General features: G+C 48.8%; 1 protein-coding gene across 9 annotated transcripts in view; it reads left to right on the top strand.

The window, feature by feature from the left end:
* The window catches only part of ABLIM3 (actin binding LIM protein family member 3), a 111470-nt gene that overhangs the window by 69753 nt on the left and 23411 nt on the right, over nucleotides 1-18306 (top strand). For all 9 annotated transcript variants that reach the window (XM_045437637.1, XM_045437650.1, XM_045437618.1 and 6 more), the window contains 3 exons: nucleotides 3093-3180; nucleotides 14872-14930; nucleotides 16962-17033. In XM_045437637.1, coding sequence (XP_045293593.1) covers nucleotides 3093-3180; nucleotides 14872-14930; nucleotides 16962-17033 — 219 coding nt within the window. The remainder of the gene's footprint in view (nucleotides 1-3092; nucleotides 3181-14871; nucleotides 14931-16961; nucleotides 17034-18306) is intronic.

The following is an 18306-nucleotide window of genomic DNA, read 5'->3' as shown; positions in this document are numbered from 1 at the left end:
CGGGGCGTGACATTTAGGAAGACGCCAGGCTTCAGTTGCACCAAGGCGCTGTTGCCTCCCTGGAAAACAGGTCTATAATTGAAATGATAAAGAGACACAAAGTAGGAAGAAGCTACTAATTAAACCGATTATCCTTGTCATGGTAGGAGAAAATCAGTCCCACATCTCAGCTTGGGAAAATAGCAGGCTCCTTCCAAAGTCTGAACACAGTTTGCTTCGATGATGAGAAGGGTGTTTTATCACCGGTGGGAAGCCCCACAAACGAGACTGAAACAGGAACATTGGAGACTTTTTTTGAAAGTCTTCATTTTGAAAAATCTGCCCCGTTCTTCATTCTTGCTAAGTTTTTAGAATAAATCAGGTATCTCCAGAATAGGCAAGCCCATGCCCCACCCCACCACCCCCCAAAAAGATTCAGACATAAGCCTTGAGAATTACTCAATTATATATTTTTTAGAATTATTCAATTATAATTTTTGAATTATAAGGAACCCATTACCGTCCACCCAAATGATGGCTTGGCGGGGGGGGGGGGCTTTAATAATCCCCCAGTACTCATCAGTTTCACTCAGGCCTATCCCCCCAAACTAATCCTGCCCTCGCATGCATATTTTGCAGTTGACTCTTGACTCTTGAACAACACGAGGGTTAGGGGCACCGACCCCCACAGAGTTGAAAATCCGTGTATCATTTTGGCTCCCCTAGAACTTACCTACTAACAGCCTACTGTTGACTGGAAGCCTTACCAATAACATAAACATAGATTAACGTGTATTTTGTGAGATCTGTGTATTATATATGGTATTCTTTTTTTTAAGTTTATTTATGTTTGAGAGAGAGAGAGAGAAACATGAATGGGGGAGAGGCAAGGAGAGAGAGGGCCAGAGGATCTGTAGCGGGCTCTGTGCTGACAGCACAGAGCCTGATGCGTGGCTCGAACCCACGGACTGTGAGATCATGACCTGAGCCGAAGTCGGACGCTTAACCGACTGAGCCACCCAGGCGCCCTATCTATATACAGTATTCTTACAATCAAGTAAGCTAAGGAGAAGAACATGTTATTAAGAAAATCATAAGGAAAAGAAAATACATTTACGGTGCCATATCGCATTTGTCAGAAAAACGACCCACCTGTACGTGGTGAGTTCAAACCACAGTTCAGAGCAGTGTTGTTCAAGGTCAAGTGTACCTTCAAAACAAGCCCCCCCGCTTCCAACCCCAGTGCTGAGCCAACCTCCTCCATATAGAGAGTCTGGAGATGCCCCTGAAGGACCCTTATGTATCACACCCTCTTGGCTGGGATTGTAGTGTCACAGCCGTCAGCGCGGGAGTGAGTGCCGCACGGGTGACAAGCCCTCACGATTCCAGCTTCTACTGCTTCTGGCGAAACCTAGAGGCGTCGCCTTCTCTGAGGCTGTGTCTTGCCCCACAGAAGAATTTGCAGTTGCAAATCATTTACATTTTTACTTGAAATAGTTGTAAGGAAGGAAAGTGGGGATCGTCAAGGCGGCTTACCGAAACCAGACTGGGCTGAGCTGGGGTTGGGACGGAGGCACTCAGGTGCAGCAATCACAGGCCCGGAGCATCGGGGTCGGAAGGTCCCCAACAGGTCCTGCCTTTGTGGGGCCCGTTGTTTGTCCACGGAGCCCCAAAAGCCAAGTTTTGCCACATCTATGGACCTTGTATATGCCTGTGTGGCAGACAGCATCACAGCCTCTACCCCACCTCCCCGCCCCCCCCAACTCCGGGTGCCACAGCAGGCTGGGTCCTTCCAGGGGCACTGGGGATCCACCAAAAGCTGGCTCACTTACAAATAATTAAAAAAAAAAAAAAGACAAAAAACATGTAACAGGAAAAACCAGGATCACTTGCTATACTGCCAGTAACCAAAACACACACACACACACACACACACAACAACAACAACAACAACATAACCTACAGCTCTTGCTAAATTCTACTGTTTGTTGGAGGCTCCAAGCCTCAAATCTGTTCTCGTTCTTAAAAAGGTAGGTTAGGGGCGCCTGGGTGGCGCAGTCGGTTAAGCGTCCGACTTCAGCCAGGTCACGATCTCGCGGTCCGGGAGTTCGAGCCCCGCGTCAGGCTCTGGGCTGATGGCTCAGAGCCTGGAGCCTGTTTCCGATTCTGTGTCTCCCTCTCTCTCTGCCCCTCCCCCGTTCATGCTCTGTCTCTCTCTGTCCCAAAAATAAATAAACGTTGAAAAAAAAAATTAAAAAAAAAAAAAAAAAAAAAGCTAGGTTAGTGGGGCACCCGGGGGGCTCAGTCGGCTGAGTGTCCGACTTCGGCTCAGGTCATGATCTCACGGTCCGTGGGTTCGAGCCCCGCGTCGGGCTGTGTGCTGATGGCTCAGAGCCTGGAGCCTGTTTCAGATTCTGTGTCTCCCTCTCTCTCTGAACCTCCCCCATTCATGCTCTGTCTCTCCCTGTCTCAAAAAAAAAAAAAAAAAAAAAAGGTTAGTAAGTTTTGGATAGATGTTAAAGACACAGTAGCACCAAACTGCTCTCTGTCCTTGAAGAAACCGGAAGAATTCGGGGTGCCCGGCTGGCTTAGTTAGAACGGCGTACGATTCTTGATCTCAGGGCTGTGAGTTCGAGATCCACATTGAGTGTAGAGATTAACGGAATGAATAAAACTTAAAAAAGAAAACGAAAAATTGACAGAGGATTGGAAAGGAGGCCTTTCCCCCCCTCCCTTGATCCAACGTTATTAAATCGCAGGTCCAGGTACATTCAAAGTCACTTGGGTGCCACTAGTGACAAGGGCCCCATTCCTGGGGAACTGTTGGGATATCTTCAAAGCAAGATTATTTCCTCATCTGGAAATGACAGCGGCTGTCAAGGCTGTTAAGGGGCCCTTGCACTGCCAGAATAGAAGTGCAGGTGTCCAGAGAAGCCCCCTGACCTGCCTTCAGGGACCCGTGGTGTGGAATCAGCAAGCTTCCTGGGTGGGCTTTTCAGTGGTTCACGAAAGTACCAACACCCTTGATGCGCCCAGGAGATGTTCAGGCCCAACCTGCCCCCTGGACGGCAGCCCCAGCTCTGACCTCTTTATTTCTTCTTTTCCTTCCACAGGCGGGAGGGAAGCACTACCACCCAACCTGTGCCAGATGCGTACGTTGCCACCAGATGTTCACCGAAGGAGAGGAGATGTACCTCACAGGTAGGCAGATGCGGCCTCGTGGAAGGCAGTCCTGTCCACCCGTGTCTATAAAGGAGACACGGTCTCCTTCATTTCAGTGTTTTCTTTGCTTTGGCTTCTTCTCAAAATTGCAATTAACTCGCCCCTCTCCGGGTGGTTTGGCAAAGTTGCCGGTGTGGCTAATATGAAGTGACATGTAATCTGCCTTCCGTCCCTGTGCGCCTCCGCCCGCTGCTTAGCTGGCCTGCTTCCCTGGCAGCGCTCTGAGCAGAGTCCCCTGGCTCTGCCTGGGGGCGGGAGGTTGAGCTGAAGCAGGCCAAGGGGACAGAGGACCTCAGAGAGAGATGCCTGTGTGGCAGGCAGCACCACAGCCTCTGCCCCCGCTTCCTCCCCTCCCCCCACATCTCCGAGCACCACGGCAGGCTGGGTCCTCCCAGGGACGCTCAGGATCCACCGAAAGGAATGGAAGCAAAGAGGGACTGGTTTCCCTCTCCGCCACTGCAGAGGGCCCAGCCGTCAGGCCCCAGGATCCTTGCAAGCCTTCTTATTAGTCCTCAGGCTCTGCTCTGTCCTCCATCGTCTGCTCCATCGTCCATCCTCCTGGGGCATCGTCGTGTCCTTGGCAGAGCCCTGAGCCCTGTCCAGAGGTCTTCAGGGCCCCTCCCCGCCCACCATCTCAGGTACCAACACTTAGGCCTTGCGTTAGGACCCTCTCATTGAGGTCTCAAGCTGCCTTTCTCTCTCTGGCCCTGGACAAGCCCCACATCTCAGCTGCCAAAGCCAGTTTCCAGTTGCTTCTCCGTCCATTCCACAACTATTTTTTGAGACCCTACCATGGGTGGGCTCTGCCCTGGGGTCGTCAGTGAGCTCCAGCTCCAGCCCGAGCCCCACTGCCCTACGGCCCGATGGGGGGGTGGGGGCGTGCAGTCAGTAATCCCACAAATAACTGTCAATAGTGATAAGCTTTATGAAGGCGGGAGGCTTGGGACTCTGAAAGCACTTAATGGGTGGGGTGCACATCAGGGAAGGCCCCCTGAGGAAGGGCCAGAAGCGGGGATCCAAAGGATGGGTGGGCGTTAACTGGACAAACAGGGGAGGGCTGGGATATGCCCCCTGAGGGGATAGAGGCGGGTAAAGAAATGACAGGCGTGGAGGAGACAGAGGGTAGAAACGAGGCTGGGAGGTGGGCAGGGGTGGACAGTGAACACATGCCCTGCTGCCTGCCTCCTGGAACATTCTGGTCTTCCATGCCCCCGTTTGGAAATCCTGCCATTCCTGGCCCAGGTTAGTTACTGCCGACTCTGTAACCCCCTCAGGTGCCCCCACCCCGCCCACAGGCTTCTTCCCAGGCTTCTCCAGCTTGCAGCAGAGTCCTTGGCCTTCTCCCTGAGACCTTTTGATCCTGACATTGATCCCACAAGTACTCACTGTACAGGTGGTGACTGTTGGCTGATTAGTTGGATAGCCGGCCGATTAGTCATCCCCAGATGTTTGAATAGCCCCAGGAGGGCTCTTCCTCCAGATTTCCCCACAAGGCAGAACTAAGGCCAGGGGACACAGTTACAGAGAGCGTGTCTTCCTATCAGGCTTGTTCTAGCACGAATGCCCACGGCCACAAGTTCCCTCCACTTGCAGTGAGTGCCTTTGCCCAGAGTAGGACTTCGCAACCTTAGCACTACTGACATTTGGGGCCAGAGAAGTCTTTGGTGTGGGGACTGTCCTATGCATCGCACGGTGTTTAGTAGCATCCCTGGCCTCTACCCACTGGGTGCCAGTAACGTACTCCTTCCCATTGGGACAACCCAAAAGATGCCAGACATTGCCAGATGGTCCCTGGGGGGCAGAATAGTTCTCCGTTGAGAACCACTGGCCTAGAGAGAGTCAACAGAATCTCGTACCATCTACTGGGACTGCCGGAGCAGGAATTCCTATGTTGGATTGAACTAGGTGACCATTCCTAAGATGCTGTGAATTTACGAATACTTGCTTGCATGTACAGTCATACAAGTACTGGAGATGGAAGGATCCCACAGGTCACCCTAGACTGTAACGTAACAACCTCATGGTATAGATGGGAAATGTGAGGCCCAGAGACAGGTCGAGAACCTAGGGCCAGACTGGTCTTGTGACTCCCACCCCAGGGCTCTTTCAACCTCACCTCCCGGGACCCAGGCTCTGCCTGTTACTTAGGTCCCTGCGAGGACTAGACCTCCTCCTTCCATCAGTACTGATCCCTAGGTGCCTGGGTCCCCGAGTGCGTGCTGCAGCAGGACCCTGGGTTCTGTGCTAGGACATTCCCCCTGAGTCTCAGCAAACTGCATGATGTCTTCATGAGCCCTGCGTCCATGGCAATCCGGACTTTGCACTTAGTCTGGAAATTTTTTGCGTGGTATTCCTCTCCCCCTTTCCTGGCGAACACATATCCTAGTGTTGAAACCGTTCTCTCGTTCACATCACTAGAACAATCAACATCTTTATCTCCCTGCCTGAATTCTCAATCCTAACCTTGCCGTATTGGGCGCCTGTAACCCTGGCTCCACTGCTTCCTGAGTTCTTGACCCTGGGCCAGCCTCTTAACCCTGAACCTCAGTTACCTAGCCTATAAAATAGGCTAGTAACGGTCCCCACACGGCATAGCAAATTCCTGACACATGGAAAGCTTTTAGTTCATTCATTCATCCAACAAATACCTATTGAGCCTTCACCTGTGTGCCCAGTGCTGCCTTAACTACTGGAGATATAGCAGCGAGGTCCAACAAGTTGACTGCCCTCACAGAGCTCACATCCTTATGTACCAGAATCTTCTAAGCCCTGCTCTGGCCAGAACTTCACAGAACGCTGAAAGAGTGAAGTGATGAGGTGAACAGCTTTGTAATCATTCGAGAGAATGCACAATCAAACCTACGACAGAGATGCCTGCGGGAGGTGGGAGATATTTTTGGTGATGAAGGAAGGGCCTGTCACCCTCCTCCTTAATTATCTCCATTCCTACCCTCCTGGCTCCTGGGAGAGTGGGAGTAATTGCAGGGCGCTCAAGGACCTGCCTCAAGGGATGCTGAGTGATTCTACAATGAGGGGGACCAGGCCATCCCGTGCTGGAGTCATGCTGACTCCGGCTGTGGGTGTCGTGGGGGAGGCAGCCACCAGGGGGTTCTGCTCCCACTGAGATTGCCTTGGACACCCTCCCTGGGTGGGGGTAGAAAACTCTCCTCGTAGGCAGCACAGAAGTAGGGAGAGCCCGCTGAGAGCCTGGACTCCTGGGTTCAGGCACCAGTACTTCTGCTGATGGGCTGTGACCTTGAGAAGTACCTTCCTTCTCTGGGTCTCTTCCTTCACCTATAAGACGGGGAAAATTACTCTGTCTCTCATTCATGCATTCAAACTGGGGCCCTTCTATGTGCCAGGCTCTCTGTGACTTGCTGGGTGCTTGGACGTGAATGAGGCACGAGAGCTTGCTTCGTGGGTGAAGTGTACTGTCAGGACGGGAGACCGACTTAAATAGAAGTGTAAACACAATGACAAGCTGTGATTAAGAGCAGAGAAGGGAAGGTTTGGGAATGTTTTGGCCTCCTGATCTTGTCTGGGAGGTCAGGGGAGGCTCTGCTGAAGAAGGGAGATTTCAAGCCAAGAGTTTGGAAATGAGTAGGAGGTGGGAGGGTGAAGAGGGGAGGAAAGATGGTGGAGGCGTTGGGAACAGCAGGTGCAAAGGCCTGCGGTGGGCGGAAGCATTACACGGTGGAGAAACTGAGGCAGGCCCACACACCTCACCCACAGAGAGCAGGTGTGCTCCACAAGGTCCTCATGAATATGGGAGGGAATGAATGTGAAGGTGGTAGGTGCCCCATGAAGCAACATACACGAGAGAGAGCATTAGGAAGGCTGCAAAGTTTAAAAACCCGGCCTTTTTTTTTTTTAATGTTTATTTATTTATTTTGAGAGAGAGAGAGAGAGCATGAGCACAGGAGGGGCAGAGAGAGGAGACAGAGAATCCCAAGTAAGCTCCACACTGTCAGCACAGAGTCCGATGCGGGGCTCGAACTCATGGACCGTGAGATCACGACCTGAGCCGAAATCGAGAGTCGGACGCTTAACCGACTGAGCCACCCAGGCGCCTCCTAAAATCCCAGTCTGGTCAGTTCTCTGTCGGGACACGGCAAGGCACTGGCAGCCAGCCTTGGGAGCTTCTTTTGGTCAGTTTGTTTGTGTTTTAATCACTGCGTGATGGCTTTCTGATGAGCTCTAATTGGGAGAAGGCTGACGTCTGTCTGGATGAGAACTTCCTGGACCCCGGGAGACAAGCAAGTTTTCTTTTATTTGTTTTAAGTTCTGTTGTTCATTCAGCCTTTTAACTGTTTTTGTAAAGATGCCAGATTTCTAATCTGTTTGTTGTCCAAACCCGTCATTTGAGCTTCACCAGGAAATTAGGTCATTGAATCTGTGCAGCAAAATAAGCGCCAAAATGCCGCAGGTTCGGGCAAAACATACTGAAATCACAAGGTTACAGCTGCTGGATCGGTGGGAGTTTTCTAAGCCCCAAATGTGATTCATGAGATAGATTTTGGTCTTATTCTAAAAATGCCTGTGCCCAGGAAAAAGGAAAGACAGACTTTGCTCCTCTCCTTCTTTCTTACACTAAATACACCCCGATTCCAAGGACCTGAGGAGGAGGATCACTGGGAGCCCAGGAGCTCAGCTGCACAGTTCTAAGCAGGTCTCTGTCATCATTCATGTATTTAACTAAAACCAACAGGCAGGAAATCTGTTATGAAAGCCTGACAAACCTTACTCTGCTAAGGAAAGTATTGTAACAAATTGTAGGTCCTACTCCATCAGCTGATAATTCATGAAGCACTGACTATGTGCCAGGCACGGTTCTGAGAGCTTTAAATGCAGAATCCCATTTTTTCCCCACAACAGCCCTATGAGCTAAAAACGCCATTAACCTCCCCGTTTTAGAGAACAACAAGGTTTAGAAAGTTTATGTCCCTGGGCCAAGGTTAGGCTGGCCTATCTTCCTAGGCTGTGTTTAAGGCAGTTTCTTCCATTTAGTTTCAGAATTCTTAACCTGTGGTTTGTAGTTGGCCTTCTGAATCCAATGAATCCCCCGAAGTTGCTTACCAAAGTTCACACGTAGGTATATGTCTCTAAGGAGAGGGTCTGTAGCTTTTATCATTTTCAGAGGTGTCCAGGGCCCCAAATAAAGTAAGGAGCCTTGGTTCTGTGTTAATGCAAATCCAGACCGGAGCCCTGAAAGCTTGCTTTGATAATTACACCAAAACATTCTCTTCTATTTCAGATCATGTTGTTTTTGTTTTGTTTTGTTTTTGGGGTTTTGTTTTTGTTTTTTTAGTTCAGGCGATATAAGGTCCTGGCACCAGGAGGTATGTATTTCTGGCACGGCCGGGGATGCCATTGATACATAGCGGAGGTTTCTCTTTCCTCTGACAAGCACCTGAAAAGAGGTGCGTGGAGGAAGCAGATGTTCGAGACAGGTGCCTTCCGCCCTTCGGATTGCAGAACACCAGCCCTCAGTCATAATCGACGCGTCTCATCAAGCCACACTTTAAAAGGCACTAACGTCCTATTATTGGTTGCTATAATCTGGTAGTTTAGCATTGTTATTTTAAATTGGATCTCTCCGCTGGCAGCTTAGTTGGTAGGAGTAATGCTTAAAAACTTTAAATCTCATGTTTCCCCAATCCTGCTACATAATTTTAGACTCTTCAAACATATCCCGTTACCGTACTAAATTGATATCTCCTAAAGTCTGAAACTACTAAGCATATTTCACTTTAAATAGAATACATTTTCATTTTGGATGAACTGCAATATTTTTTTTTAGACTTTTAGGGTTACCAAACATCTTGAATCCTATAGAAAATATTATAGCATAGTAGTTTAACGTTGGTGATTTAACGTCTGTTTCCAACTTGCTTCTTCTCTCGGGTCACCTCAAACTCAAGACGATGTGACCATTTTCTCGCCAGTTACATGTCACATCTACTTCACCAGCCAATTTGTCCACGTTGGTCAGAATTAGGTCCAGAGTAGCAATTTCCCTGGCTGCTTCCTCTATTTTCTGGGAAACAAAATTGCCCGCTGGGCAAGTCAAGCACTTGTCAGGTACTCGGGTTTTAGCTCAATGAGATGTTTTATTAGTCTGGACTTTTTAGGCGGCAGAGACAACTTTAGGTAAAAGGGCATTGATCATCTCACAGAACTGAGAAGCACCTAGAAACAGCAGGGCTGGGTTGAAGGGTGCACAGGGCTCAGCAGGTGGTTGTGCTCTATGCCTCTTTCTCTGTGTGGCCTCCCGCTCTCCCGCCCTGCCCTGGCTGCCTCTGTGTTGGGGCAGGAGGGCTCCGAGGGCACAGAGAGGCAGCGTTCCCCGCCAGTTTAAGCACAGAAAGCCCAGAGAGACTCGGAGGAGCCCAACTTGGTCATATACGCACACCCAGGCCAGGGCGAGGAGACAGTGTTGGATGGGCGGGCCAGACGTCTAAGCTCCCTAAACCCCAGTTTCCCCATCTGAAAACAGGGGGTAGCCTTAGGCCCACTTCGCCAGGCTATTGTGTTAAATGAGCGAACGCATGATGAAGGCTTGTAGCACCGAGCCTGGAACCCCCGGCTCTGCCAGTCTGAGCTGATATAAACATCCAGTAAGGTGGAGTGGCCATTCCCCATGATGCCATGCACTAAAAAATGCTGGCTGTTGTCAATGTTACCATTGCTATTGATAGCGCTTAGCATAGGGCTTAGCCTACGTGGGCAATAAATGCTAGTCATCACGGTTAGTTTCTACTTAAGTACTACAATTATAAAGTATATGGCATAAGGCCTGGCTTAGGCACTCTCTAAATATTAGTTATAATGATGACAATAAGAACAACAAGAATGCACGACACACAGAAAGCACTCACGCATTTTAATTACCGTCCTGGCTGTTGCTATCAGCCGTTACTATTGCCTGTGAACTCCCGCGCACCTGGGCTCCGCTGCCGTCCTGGCAAACAGATTTTTGTTTAGGTAGGGCAGGGAAGATAATAATAATCCCAACCACTAACACTGTCACGGTACCCACTCTAGGCGGACCTTGTTCTGCGGGCTCTGTGAATGGTAACTCACTGATGCTCACTCACAACAAGCTCCGAGGCAGGTACTGTTCCCATCCCCCATTTTATCAGCGGGGAGACTGAGGCACAGAGAGCTAACTGACTTGCTCTGGACGATGCAGCGAGGAAGCGAGGTGTGAGTGGCATTCAGACCCCTTAGGAATAGTATACTCAGTAATGCATGGATTGCCTGATATGCGGCGAAAATTTACCAGTGCGCAGGATTGTCTGAAGACGATATTTGCTTCCATAAATATGCTGGAGTGTCCCATTAGACACTTCCCACTGCCTTCCCCTAGACCCTAGCAACTACTAATCTGCCATTTGCCTGTATAGATTTACCTATTGGGGAAATTTCATAGAGACGGAATCCTGCAAAATGTGGGCTTTTGTGTCTGGTTTCTTTCACTTAGCATTAGCATAAGGTTTTCTAGATTCATCCATGTTATAACATGTATCAGTGCTTCATTCCTTTTTATGGCTGAATGATATCCCAGTGTGTGGACACAGCACATTTGTTTGCCCAGGCAGGGATTTTCAAGGAGCCAAAGGGCCAATCCAAGATCCTAGCAAGCCTAGGTCACCAAGGCTAGTGCTGCCACAAAGCAGAGAAGCCTCACCCTGCTGTGGTCAAGAGAAATCCGGAGAAGAAGGCTGCTGTAAGAGAACACCCTGGCCGGGAGCCGGGTTTAAAAACCTAAATGCCTGCTTAAATGAACAAGAAGGGCTGAGAGGCAGACAGCAGGGAGGGGTCACTGGCCACCTGCAGGGTCTAAAAGCATTCATGTAAAAACACCGTGCTGGCCAGATAGAACCTTTGGGTGGGCCGGTTTCGGTCACTGCTGTGTTTGTAACGCTGGCCGGGCGGTCTGCAAGACTGTGGCACCAGGACTGATCCGGCATTAAAATTTCCAATGATCCAAAAAAAAAAAAAAAAGAAGAGGCTTACCACCCAGCTGAGGGACAGCTTTGGAGATTCAGATCTCAGCCTCTGAATCAGCTTACACAGAATAGCTAACCCTTCACGTCCATAACGTTTACAGGAGGTTTTAATTGCAGGACCTGGAACTGTCAGTGATGGTCTCAGAGGACGAGGGTATGACTCATGAAACCAGGAGTCTAACAAGCAGAAAGTGTTGACTTCTTTCAAGAAGTTAAAGAGTTCTTACATCTTATAAAATTGGTTTTCTTTATCCCGTCACATTCCAAAGGAACAAATTTGGAGTATTAACTGGTATCCAGCCCTGTGGTTTTTCAATTTGGAGTCATAAGTTATCCGGGGAGCTTGTTAACATCACACATTCTCAGGCCCCGCCTCCAGGAGTTGACTTCAGGGACTTTGTGGGGGCATCTTACCGGGATTCTGGACAGCTGGTCCCCAAACCCCACTTAAACAAACCCCAGTCTAGTGACTATCTGATAGACACTCACTCTGGAATTGTAGCTGTTGAATCAGAGTCTAGATTGTACCACTTGTCCAAATCTCTGAGCCCAGCTTAAGGGATTCAACTGGCCTACAACAGAATATCATGTGTCTTTTGTTTTATTCATTCACTCAATGAGTATTTATTGAGAATCTACAGTCCCTGCGGCTGTATCTGCAGATAAGACAGATATGAGTCCCACTCCTTATAAAACTTACATAAGGAGTGGGATCATTGGATTGGGGCAAATAATTCATTCTTTCTATACAGAGAAATCTGTGAAGATAAAGCACAGAATCTCCAAGGGTAGGGAGTTACGTGCATCAGTGTAACTACTTCATTGTATGTCTCCTCTACAATATCCCTGCTGAGCATGTTTCTACCCAGTGTGTACTTACATGCTTCCAGGGACAGGGAGCTCACTCGCAAAGGGGCCCGTTCAGTCCTCAGACATTGAATTTTCATTCCCTGAAACTTCTGCCCCGGTCCTTGTTACAAGACACGCAGAACAAGTTCATTGCTCTTCCCACAGAGAGTCATTAAGATATCAAAAACCTCTTTCACCATTCTGCTAAGTATTCTCTTCTCCACAGTGAAAACCCTACTTTATGGCTTAATTTTGGGTCCCCTCTCCGCCCTGGTTACCATCATCCTCTGTGTACCTTTCATCCTGTGTCTCATTTTAAAATACAGAGGTGGGGGGTGCCTAGGTGCCTCAGTTGGTTAAGCTTCCAACTTCAGCTCAGGTCATGATCTCACGGTTCATGAGTTCGAGCCCCTCATCGGGCTCTGTGCTGACACCTCAGAGCCTGGAGCTGCTTCAGAGTCTGTGTCTCCCTCTCTCTGTGCCCCTCCCCCACTCGTGCTCGCTCTCTCTGTCTCTCTTTCTCTCTCTCTCTCTCTCTCAAAAAATGAATAAACATTTTAAAAATAATTAATTATAAATAAATAAATAAATAAAAATACAGAGGTGGGAATCCAACCAGCCATTCATTTATGTCTTTATTAAACACACATGAGCCAGAAACTGTTTTAAACTCTGAGGAGAAGCCCGTAGAAGAGAATAATGGCCTTCTGGATGCTGTCTTTCTGTCAGCGTCACCCAGTTGAGCTAGTGGCTGGTGGCAGAAGCTCAGCCGGCCATCATCTCGTAAGGGTCTTCGTGAACAGATCACCTCTTTTTACTTTAAGTCACCTCGTCTATTACTCACAGCCAGCAAGTTCCTTCCTTGTTTAATTTAGAGGCTATCCTGCCAGCTCCCAAACTTCTGATTTCTTTTCCTTTCTAATTATATTTTCTTTCTCCCCTTTGATTCTCCCCCCCCCCCAGTCCCCCACCCCCGACACTTCTATAAACCTGCTTTCCCGTATGCTGAGGGCTGAAGCCATTGGCAGCTCAGCTTTATTTCAGAACAGACTGTGTCAGTGGCGGGATGAGACCATCTAGTCTGACCTCCACTCTTTACACATCATTTCCCCCCATGAGAACTTCTGCCTGCCTCTTTCCCCTCAGATGCCTCTTTCGCTTCATCTCACGACCTTCTTAGACATCTGTATCCCCCTCATCCATTTCCTACCGTGACCTGTAACATGTGCTTCCTGCCAGAGCCACAGGGGTAAACAACTCCTGGTGGATTCAGCAGCTTCTCAGACCCGGAAATGCTCTCTCGACTAACTCCCCAAAGCAAGGATCCCCACCCATCACTTGGTCGCAGACACACCCTGCGACTGGCAGGCTGCAGCCCGCAGACCCAGAGTCCCTCTACTGGGCTCCGAGAGCCATTGCACTTTACGTGAGCAGGAATTAAACTCGTGTTGAATTATTAGGAACTCACAAGAAACTCAGCCAACAAAACTGAAAGGTCCCTATCTCATAAATGACAAACCGGGCCTAGAATTAAAATTTTGGAGATGAAAATAACCTCTGAGACCATCCAAACTCCACCTCGTTGTTATTTAGACGCAGAAACCGGAACCCAGGGAGAGGGTGTGTCTGGGGCCGAGAGGAGGCAAGAATCCAGGTTCCAGAAACCAGGCTCCAGGCTCCTTACGTTCAGGCCTATCCTCTCTGTATCACGTTTTTGGGGCTAATTTTTCAACTTTACGCCACCCCCTGTCGCTTGGCCCGCATCCCAGGCCTGGGGGTTCCAGGCAACAAACCATAATGGAAAGTATATCCTAAAAACAAAGTCAGACAAACAAATGCCATCTGGGTGCTCAGGAATCCAGCCATTTGCTGGCTCCTTTCCTTTTAGGGCTGGTAATAAGAGGAATGGCACCAGAGGGATAATATGTTCCTATTTTTCCTTCTAATCCAGGACACCTGTCTCTTCTTTGGGGAATGTGTAATATTTGGGGCTTCTTCCCAACATGTGACCAACCACCTGTTGTCCATGCCTTCCCGAGATGGCCTCTAGACTTTGGTGCCCACAATAAAATGCGGGCATTTGCGATATACTATATTTGAAGAGTCTGGAGCCTCTTAGGAATTAGCAGGTCAAGACAGTGTGCTCAAGCAGAATATACACCATGACCCCACCTCCCCTTCGGTTGATAGATCTAGTAGACCGTCATAAGTCTCTGAAGAGAAAGGAGGTTGGCGTTCACCATGGCCTGTCACTTTATTTCACCTCCACTGTCATTCATTCATTCAACAAATATTTATTGACCACCTGCTACTTGTCACTCACTGCCAATCATCCGCTCATCTGTTCACCCTGCAAAACACGTACGGGGCCTCTGCTGAGAGCAAAATCCCATTTTGGATGCCGCGGGAGATCCAGCAATGAATAAAGCTCAGCCCCTGCCCAGAGGAGCTTCTAATTTGGTTAGGGCAATGAATCCACAAGCTACTGTGATGTGAGGTCGTGTTAAGAAAGATACAAAGAAAGATGGATCACAGAGAAGAGAGAAGTCTCTCCCAGCTGCCAGGTAAGAAAGTTTGCAGGAAGGTGCCGTGTGGAACCTGGACCTTGAGGAATGGGTAGGATGTGGACAGGTAGAAAGGGGGCGGGGGGTTGCACTGATGTCGCAGCAAAGAGCCTGGGACACCTGGGGGTGCTCCTGGCCGCTGTGTAGGGCACTTGTGCTGCTGAGGGACTACACTGAGGTGAGGACGGCAAGAAAGCTAGTAGGTATGAAAGGTCCGAGCCTTTGTTATTTTGCTGTGCCCTTAGGTTCTGAGGTTTGGCACCCCATCTGCAAACAGGCAGCCCGGGCAGAGAAGAAGTTAAAGGTAAGCAAGCTGGTAGCGATGCCGGACCAGACTTTTTGCCACCGGGTGGGGGCCCTGTGTTTTAGTAGGGAGTTGTTCCTTCGTACGCACGCTCCCAACTGTGTACCTGTATCCTTAGGTTTCCTTAATGGTAACACCTGCCTCATGGGACTTTTGCGGGGATAAAGACATTGCATGCGAGAGCACTTTGAGAACCGTGAAACACTGTATTGATGTGAGTTGTTAGCGTTCCTGGGACAAGGCTTTCGCCTTAGCGAAAGATGCAGCCTCTCTGAAGCACACACACGGGGGGTTTTCCCGAGCCTGGGGTCATTTATTAGTGATTATTGACACACGAATTGGCAGTTTGCAAAGCATCAGCCACTCTCTGATTTTATTTCTTTAACCCCATGGATCAGATGGGACAGGGAATTTTATCCTCTCTTGGCTTGTGAGAAATTCAAAGTCGAAAGAGGATGGTGATTTGCCCACAGTGATGCTCCTAGCAGAAGCACAGCCCGTGTCCCCAGGCACACGCTAGGCCAGCTGCGGTCCTGCGTCCCTTTCAATTACCGCTCTGACTAGTACCAAGAAGTCCTGTGAATCTGGGTTCCTGTTCCAAGGACTGCAGGGAGGAGCCCAGCTCCTGAGTCCTCGATACTGTGGAGGAGAAACCTGGGTGTGTGTTGGGGACGGGCACTGGATAATATCCAAAATGCCTCTTTGTGAAAGAACTGGTCTGTTGACATATAATTTTGTTTGAGCCGTGAGGTTCTTTTTCCCCCTGTTTCTTCCAGGTCCTCTCCCATTTAAGATGTAAAAAGACCTAATTGCCCTTTCTTCCCCAATTTCCACCTTTTTGGTGGCATTTCTCAAATCCAATTATCCTTCTACACCCCTGATGCTTTTGCCACGGCTGTGAACCACCTGTATCGATATTTTGTCTTTAAGTCAACCCACTGTTCTTTACTTAACAGAACTTATTTTAAATTGGAAAACCAGCATTACTTGCTTTAACAGTAGAAGGCAACCATAAAATACATTCAATGCAAATGAAATGTTTCTTATAAATAAATCTGAGAAATTCCAGCTAGATGGCATTGTTTAAAAAAAAAAAAAAAGGAACTGTCAAGAAAGTTGCTAAAATATATTAGCACTAAATTAAGACTTCCTCCTTGATCTAACCAAGAGGAATGAAATACAATTTTACATTTTACACGCCCATTCTGCAACTCAGTATCATCAAATGCTCCCCCTAAATTCATCTTCCCATGAACTAGGATCACTAGTTCATGACCCACAGTTTGGGCAACACTGCTCCAGAGCCCCAAGTAGAATGTTTTAATTCTAAGCTGTGGTGTGAGAAATCTGGCAGGAAACTTAGCAATCCCAAAGACCAGCCCCTTCATTTTACAAGGGAATCCGGGATCTCTAAAATCACATAGTTCACCAGTGATCCTTGGTCCCCAGTCTGTTTGCTTTTCAACTACATGCTGCCACTCTCAGGGCTGCACTGAGGTTGACATGGTGCCATTCGGTTGAGGGAGCCATTAACACATCATTGCCACCGTTCAGAGAAAGGTTTTTTAAGTTTATCACTTAGGCTGATGTTAATTCGCAATGGATACCCTGTAAAGAATCAATACATTATGCAATTGCATGAAGTTTAACCTGCTGGTATGTTTTATATCAACAAACTGCTAAGGAATAAGTACTAACCAATTTTATTCGTTTAAAGTAAATACATTATTGGCAGGATAACCCCCAATGAAAAATTTTATGAATAAATGCTTACCTCAAATATGTAAAACAAACAAATGAACAAAAATCCAAATTCTGTCCAACAGCCCAAAGTCCTGTGCATTTCCAATTCCATTCACACTCAGACACGGATTTAAAAGGCAGAAAATAAAGAGAAAGTACAGAAGGCCAGCAAGTGCATTTCACAGTGTTGTCGCTGTCCCCTGCACGGCCACCTTCTTCCTCCCCGCCCCTCCTCCCCTCCAGAGCGAGGTGCACCTTCTCACTCCTTCTGTCTCCTCTCTCCCACAGCATAGGCGGACGTCCGAAACTTCCATCTCACCCCCTGGCTCCAGCATCGGGTCACCCAACCGAGTCATCTGCGTATGTATCACTTTTCAGCCACCAGAGGCCTTCCTTAGCCCCAGGTCTGGGATCTAAAGAGTTCCTAAGGACCCCCAAAGATAGCTGTGAGGTTTTCATCCAGCTAATGTCTTGTGCGTGCCTGTCATGTGCTAGACTCCGTGCCAGCTCCTGAGGACACAGTGGGGCACAGGGAGGACATAGACGCTGCCCTCACGGAGCACACAGCTACATCAAACAGTGTTACGGGGATAATCAAGTGCAGAAGGAGCCCAGGAAAGTGCAAAGACAGAAGAGCCCTTGATGAGCTCTGAGACCCCTGCAGTGTGCGTCCTTCCCCATTGTTTAACTGAGACAAGAGTGAGACCAAAATCTGGGGTCAGAGTGGCATTCAGAGTAGGGACTGCGGGGGAGGTCCGTGTGGCGATAGGGTTGGGTGACAAGGAGGCAGAGAGGAAGAAGAAGCCGTATGAATGCGGATTTGCAAATGTAAAGAAAAGCTTACTGGTGACCTAAGAAGTTCAAAGGTGGAGAGGACCGCAGGTGTGTGCCTGAGCTCCCATCCCCGAAGCATTCAAACAGAGAAACTCATCACTTGCAGGGACATGGCAGAAGGAACAAGAATTGAGCCAGATGAGCTCAGAAGTCCCTTGGATATGTAATTTATCCATTCATTCATTCATTCATTCATTCAACAAACGTGTGCTAAGTGTCTCCTCTGGGCTGGGTCTGTGCTGGAAAATGGTGGTGAAGTGCCCTGACTTGATGCCTGTCCTCATGACATTGACTACATGCGTAATCACTCACAGTTCTGATAAGTGCTACTAGGAAGAAAAAGTTCAGGGTGCTCTGATGATGGTGCAGATGGACAGAGGGACGGACAGTCTAGGACCAACTGGAGGAAGAATCCTGAGAAAGAAACACTTAAGCTCAGACCTGAGAGAGAAACAGAAGTGAGTTAAAGCAGGTGGGGGAGGCAGAGCCAGAGAGGACAGAGATGAGCAAAGAAGAGGAGCCATCTGACTGCAGACTGTTCCAGCCTTCCCCAAGTCTGAGGGGCCACGAAGGCCAGAAGAGGAGGTGGGGCGGGGGAGCGGTCTACAGCAGGAAAACCGCTCCTGGTAAGAAGTTCTAGATACAGTCCCCAAACTAGCCAGCCCTGAGTGGGCCCTGACCACCATTGCTTCATCACGATTTTACCTCAGATCCACATCCAGCTTCCTGCTTGATCCCTGGATAACGCCCCTTAGTGGGACTGTTTCCTTTCCTTTCTTCCTCTGTTCAAATGAAAATC

The sequence above is a fragment of the Leopardus geoffroyi genome, chromosome A1 (assembly GCF_018350155.1).
Source record: "Leopardus geoffroyi isolate Oge1 chromosome A1, O.geoffroyi_Oge1_pat1.0, whole genome shotgun sequence".
Taxonomy (NCBI): domain Eukaryota; kingdom Metazoa; phylum Chordata; class Mammalia; order Carnivora; family Felidae; genus Leopardus; species Leopardus geoffroyi.
Note: the sequence above shows the minus strand (reverse complement) of the source record. Positions and strands in the feature narration are given on the sequence as shown.